Source organism: Pterocles gutturalis, unplaced genomic scaffold (genome assembly GCF_000699245.1).
Source record: "Pterocles gutturalis isolate BGI_N339 unplaced genomic scaffold, ASM69924v1 scaffold1304, whole genome shotgun sequence".
Taxonomy (NCBI): Eukaryota; Metazoa; Chordata; class Aves; order Pterocliformes; family Pteroclidae; genus Pterocles; species Pterocles gutturalis.
The window spans coordinates 48,093-53,358 of record NW_010127823.1 but is presented as its reverse complement, the minus strand read 5'-3'; the positions used below and the strand labels follow the sequence as shown (position 1 = coordinate 53,358).

General features: G+C 42.8%; 1 protein-coding gene across 1 annotated transcript; it reads right to left on the bottom strand.

Moving 5' to 3' along the window:
• Positions 1–271: 271 nt before the first annotated feature.
• Positions 272–3,914, bottom strand: LOC104466066 (zinc finger protein 423-like). The gene is made up of 3 exons (XM_010079383.1): positions 3,872–3,914; positions 3,588–3,788; positions 272–494 (listed from the first exon to the last, which is right to left on the bottom strand). Exons 1-3 carry the CDS (start codon positions 3,912–3,914, stop codon positions 463–465), a joined length of 276 nt encoding a protein of 91 aa, XP_010077685.1. The 3' UTR covers positions 272–462.
• Between the last annotated feature and the right edge of the window lie 1,352 nt (positions 3,915–5,266).

Here is a 5,266-nt window from a genome sequence, read left to right as displayed (position 1 = left end):
AAATATCACAGAATAGTTGCTTGATGTATACAGCCTCTGGTGCTGGCTGGAGGACACAGTAATTTGTAAATCCACATGCAATTCTTTACTCTTGTCACTAATGCTACAAGATAGCATCATGCTACAACACCTACACTGTAACAGCAGTGTCCAAAAAAATGCATGTAAGACTGCACATGATGCCGATGGCAATTATTTAGTCTTCTCTAGTTTAAGGGGACATAGGATACCAGTGAGTTTTAAATTAAATTTAAAAGCTTAACACATCCAGTGTATACACTAGGTGTTTTTATTTATTCTCGGAGTATTTTTGAAGATGCTCGCTAGTTGTTTAAGGCACTATTTCCAGGGCTGCTGCAGGAGAGCTCATTTGTGGGGGCAAGCTGGGAGACAAGGGAAGACATGAGCCAGTAAGGAAATGTGATGTTCTTTCAGTACAAGCTGCCCCCATTTAGACCCTTTTCAGATCCCCGTAGACACTGGAATCCTACAACCTGCAATCACAGACATCAGTCATGAGCAAAAGGTATAAAAGGCACCTAATTCTGTCAGAAGGAGAACATCTCTACTACACTGACATCAAAAGAAATGCCACGCACTTATGCTACCAGAGATGTCTAGATTTCAGCAGTGTTTTGTCCTTAAAGAAACAAGTCTGAAATACATGAAAAAGCGAGGGGGGAAATGGCTGTTTGTTACTTCCTTACATGTCAAAGCAGCTGCGTTCAAACTGTATTATAACTTCAGCGCGCCGTAATGAATTTCTAAGGGATTCCAGTGAAATAGATGGTTTATCCTATTCTTTGGAGTGATCTCTTGTAATCCTGCAACACTCCTGAGCTACACCTTCCTAACTTCAGTATCCCAAAGGAAGTCATTAGTTATGTTGTATTATCAGCCTGGTGATATGATCACTACAGATATTACCTGTATTGATCTGGAGCCATGTAGACACAACTGAAAACCTTGCTTCAGATTAAGACATGAGAACCTGGCTTGCCAAGAGAGGTCAGGCACTGCATTACAACCTCAGATGTGTCAGGCAGGCATTATAGGCAAAAGAAGTGCAGGGTAACTAAGGACACAGTTAAATAGCTTATTTTGTGGTGTAAAATCTGTAAATATAGCACACTTCTAATGCAGTCTTAGATTTTCACCCAGGTGGTGCAAGTCTTTTCAGATGAACTGAAAAAAAGATGTGCATTTTGCCTGCTTTCAACAAAAATCCTCATAGCTATTGAACAAACTGGTGGGTCTGAAAGTGTTTGTTTTTTTCCTCAAGGTAAGGTATGTAAATATCAAGCATTATTCCAGATTGTCTTCATGGAAACAGTCTCATTCCAGAATATATGAGTACAATCCTCCTATTTACTTTAAATCACTTCAGGATACTAGATTAAACTAAATAGAAAACAGACACTCTTGTTCTGGAACCAGGATATCATCCTCACATGGAGATAATTAGCACCTATTTCATGTATATGCAGATAGTTATATGGTGCCTTTTTATGACAAAACGTCTTTGTAAATCATCAGCACATGTGAAGACAATAAAAGAAGATGAAATTATGTTACCTGCAATCAAAAATTAGCAATGGGAATACTAACAAATTATTTTGATAACTCCCAAAAAAGATAATTTATTTTTCTTATTCTCACTAACAGAATATTATGTTGAGGATAAATAAAAACTGAGGTGTGAAAACACTGACTGTATTGATATGAATAGAATCTCTAGGTTGCTACATTTCAATGTATATTTGTCTCAGGAAAAAAAACTGCTCCTTTTCATAGTGCTGTTGGTCACCAGCCATAACCTTACGTTCCTCCTCTGAAGTCCCCGCCAGCAGCGCCCGCTCCCCTCCGCCCTGCCCCGCTCCCCCAAGTTGTGCCATTACAGCTGTTGGGGACACACCGTGAACCAGACCCAAGCAGACACCTGGGCTAGAAGAGCCTTTCTTTTGGGGAGGCTCCCCCCAGCACCACGAGCGGCTGTACCAGCACACCTGAGGAGGTGGGGCAGTGACGGAGCAGCAGCCACCCAGGGACAGCTGCTGGAGACGTGCCTGGAGGCTTGTCCCCACAACTGCTCCTTTGGAAAGGACCAGTGTCCACCCTGGCTGTGCACCTCGCCTTCCAGTTTGGAAAACAATGATTTTTCTATACAATGGCATTTGCTTGCTTACTACCCTGCAGTAGAGTACGAGTGTCATTTGCAGAAGCCTCAGGCCAATGCCATGGTTGTCAGCTGGCCAAGAAATTACCCTGCAAGAAGCAGCCTTTCAATTTCATGCACTTTCAAGTTTGCAACCTATGCAGGGTTTAACTGAGAGCACAGAGCAAGGAGCCGGGGGACAGGTGTAGGACTGCAATCCCTATCCACCTGCTGGCTGAGGAAATGCCCCAACATCCCTCTGTCCTTCCTTCCATCAAGTAGACAGGAAAAAGAGTCGGGAGTCCTCTCCTCCACAGACCAGAGCAAGACAAGGGAGGATGCTCTCGGGGTGGGAGGCAGATTGAGCCAAGCCCCTGCCTGGCCCTCCTTCCCTCCCTTGCTGTACTCTGTTTCCTGTATTTTTTCTTGGCTGAGCATCATTTTACTTATGCCCAAAAAGAAGAGCAGAAAACATGGACTAATTATCAAACAAATTAAGTGGCCAGGAAGGAGTATGCACCCAGGAAAGAGGATGGGATACTGCTGCACCAGAGGAGAAAATAACCCTCCTGCCCTCTGCCAGCCCTGACCTATCTGTCTGCTACAATAGCAAGTGCCTAAAAATATTCTAGATGAGCAAAGGGGAAAAAGTGATGGCAGAGTATTCATATCCAGGAAGGTGAAGGATGAGAATCTCTGATTTAAATACATATGAACGTATTCTGCACTCCTTGTCCTAAGATTTTATTTAATCTTTGGTAAAATCCGCAAAGCTTTTCACCACCTCTGTAAATCAGCTTAGCGTGCTCTGCAGATACCTGCTGCTACCTCTGGCCATGCAAAACGCAGCCACCTAAAAGCAAGATATGTTGCAATTGTCCACACCAAGGCTCTGAGCTTGTTCTTACTTTACAGAAAGTAAAATCAAGAGCAGTGTAGGCTGATGCTGTCCTCACTTCCATAAAATTCAAAAGGCAATGCAATAGCAACCTAGGGACAACAGTGTATTTTTAGGGCAGGATTACAAAACTCGCACTATTAATTTTAATCTCAGAAATCATCATGTTCTTTTATGGGGTTCAGAGGCCTCTCTTCCTGGGAGTTTTGCACACTTCAGCCATTTAACTTTTTAAATCTTCCTACATTTGGAAAGAGAGGGAAAAATACCCTGCCTGAAACTTTTAGCATTAGAAAAACTCCACAACATTTTTGCCTAACATAATTACTGACAGATTCCAATTGGAAAGCTGTTGCTTTTATTTTAATTTTATTAAAGGAGTGAACAAAGGCTACCCAAGGCACCACAATAAAATTACATTAACTGTAAAATTACATTATTAATTCTTTAATCTCACTTGAGGCCTCAAGCTGTTGCTATGTCCAATTACCCAGCTAACCACCTGTCAGAACTGTAAAGCTAGTTTAACATTACCTCCAGGACAGTTGTGTGCCCTGTGTTCAGTCAGGTCTGCCAGCGAATCGAAGTCCTGCTGACAGTTATCGCAGGTGTAAATTGACTCATCCTCCATGTCTTCATCTTCCTCATTTCTTTCTTCCTGGCTCGTCACACTGTTCCTCTCTTCCAGGGCCCGGCTGTCCTTCGCTTCACTCTCCAGCTCTCCTCCCAGGCCACCTGCCAACAGCAAGAACATCCTCTAAGTTTGAGAGGGCTGAAAAATAAGAGCCTTAAGAAGGATGTTGCACTTATTAAGATACATTTAATTACAGCTGCTCTCACATTATTCCCGACACCTTTCATTATATTAATGTGGTTTTTATATCATGCGGTGCAACAATTCTCAACTGTATTCTCTGCTGCTTAGTGCGAATCCTGCAAACACTCTCTCCTAATCTGCTCTGGTGGGTGTATAGCAGGAGCCTCTAACTCTCTGTCACATGAAGTTGTTAGTGTTTTATCACTTAACCAGATTCTCAAAGCTTTAAAAATTGGCAAGATTAATTACAGCCCGCAAAGACAAGGCATGTGCTGAATTTTAATTCTCAATGCTCTACTCTTCCCACTACCTCCAAGCCCCAATATTAGTAACAAGAAAAAAGCACTCTAGCTAGAGACCCCCAAAGCACACACGTACCCCAGGACGTGAGGTGTCCCGCTGAACTAACGAGAGGCAGTTTGCTGGGCAGATGAGCCTAGCTGGGAGCTGACAGCTTTGCATCTGACCTTCGCGTCTCTCAGATGGTTTTTATCTTCATCTTTGGCACATGGGCTACCACAAATATCTTTGCCAAAAACCCACCAGTTTCCATGTGCATTAGCGCACTCCCGCACTCCACATACACCCTGCTCAGACAGGAACACCTGAGAAGCCATCCAGCAAAGCGAGATGGGACCACTGGCTCTTCCAGCCGCACTGCACCCCAGCTGACCCGAAAGCCCAGGAGCTGCTCGCAGCCAGGTGGGAGGGACACGCCACCGCGTTGGTTTGGGCTGCCTTTGCACTTTAAGCCATTAAGGAAACACCAGTGAACAGAGGGATGAGTTATTTCTAAAATTAGATCAGTGCCACAAAGATTAAGGACAACCAATGCTGAGAACATGAAACAAAGCTGAAAAATAAAATTTATTAGAGACGAAAACTGGTTACCGCAAGCACTGCAATTCAGACACACACGTTAGTAGGGCTCTGCTACCACTAGCCATCCGGAACGCATTTTATCCTATCTTCTGCACTGCACATGATAACATATATCAACTGGTGTAAAACGCTCTGCAGCTTTCCATGGAGCACTCGTAACATGACATACCCTTCAAATTGCAATGGAAATATTAAAAATCAATGCCTGCTTGTGGTGTATCACAGCATCCCTCGTAGCAATTAACTGATCTGCACATTTCCAGGTTCTTTTATTGTTAAATTATACATACCTTTCTACTACAAAATTTCCATTAAGGGCTAGATATAATATTCCTCTTAACAAATCAGATATGCCACTTACACAGCGGTAATGAATTTAAGGATTTGGTTATAAAGGGTATCACTCACTAAGCTCTGCATATTGTAAATCATATCTGTATTACGTTTATTCAATGAAATGCTGTTCACTGAACCTCACGCTTTATAGACTCTTCCTTAAGTAAAAATGTATTGG

Bases quoted from the DNA above. Each gene is read 5' to 3' on its own strand.
- LOC104466066 (XM_010079383.1), bottom strand. From the start codon at position 3,914: ATGAAAGGTGTCGGGAATAATGTGAGAGCAGCTGTAATTAAAT. The intron at 3,789-3,871 runs GTATCTTAATAA...TGCTGTTGGCAG, and splicing joins GAGAGCAGCTGTAATTAAAT to GTGGCCTGGGAGGAGAGCTG. The intron at 495-3,587 runs GTAATGTTAAAC...CTGTGATTGCAG, and splicing joins GGCACACAACTGTCCTGGAG to GTTGTAGGATTCCAGTGTCT.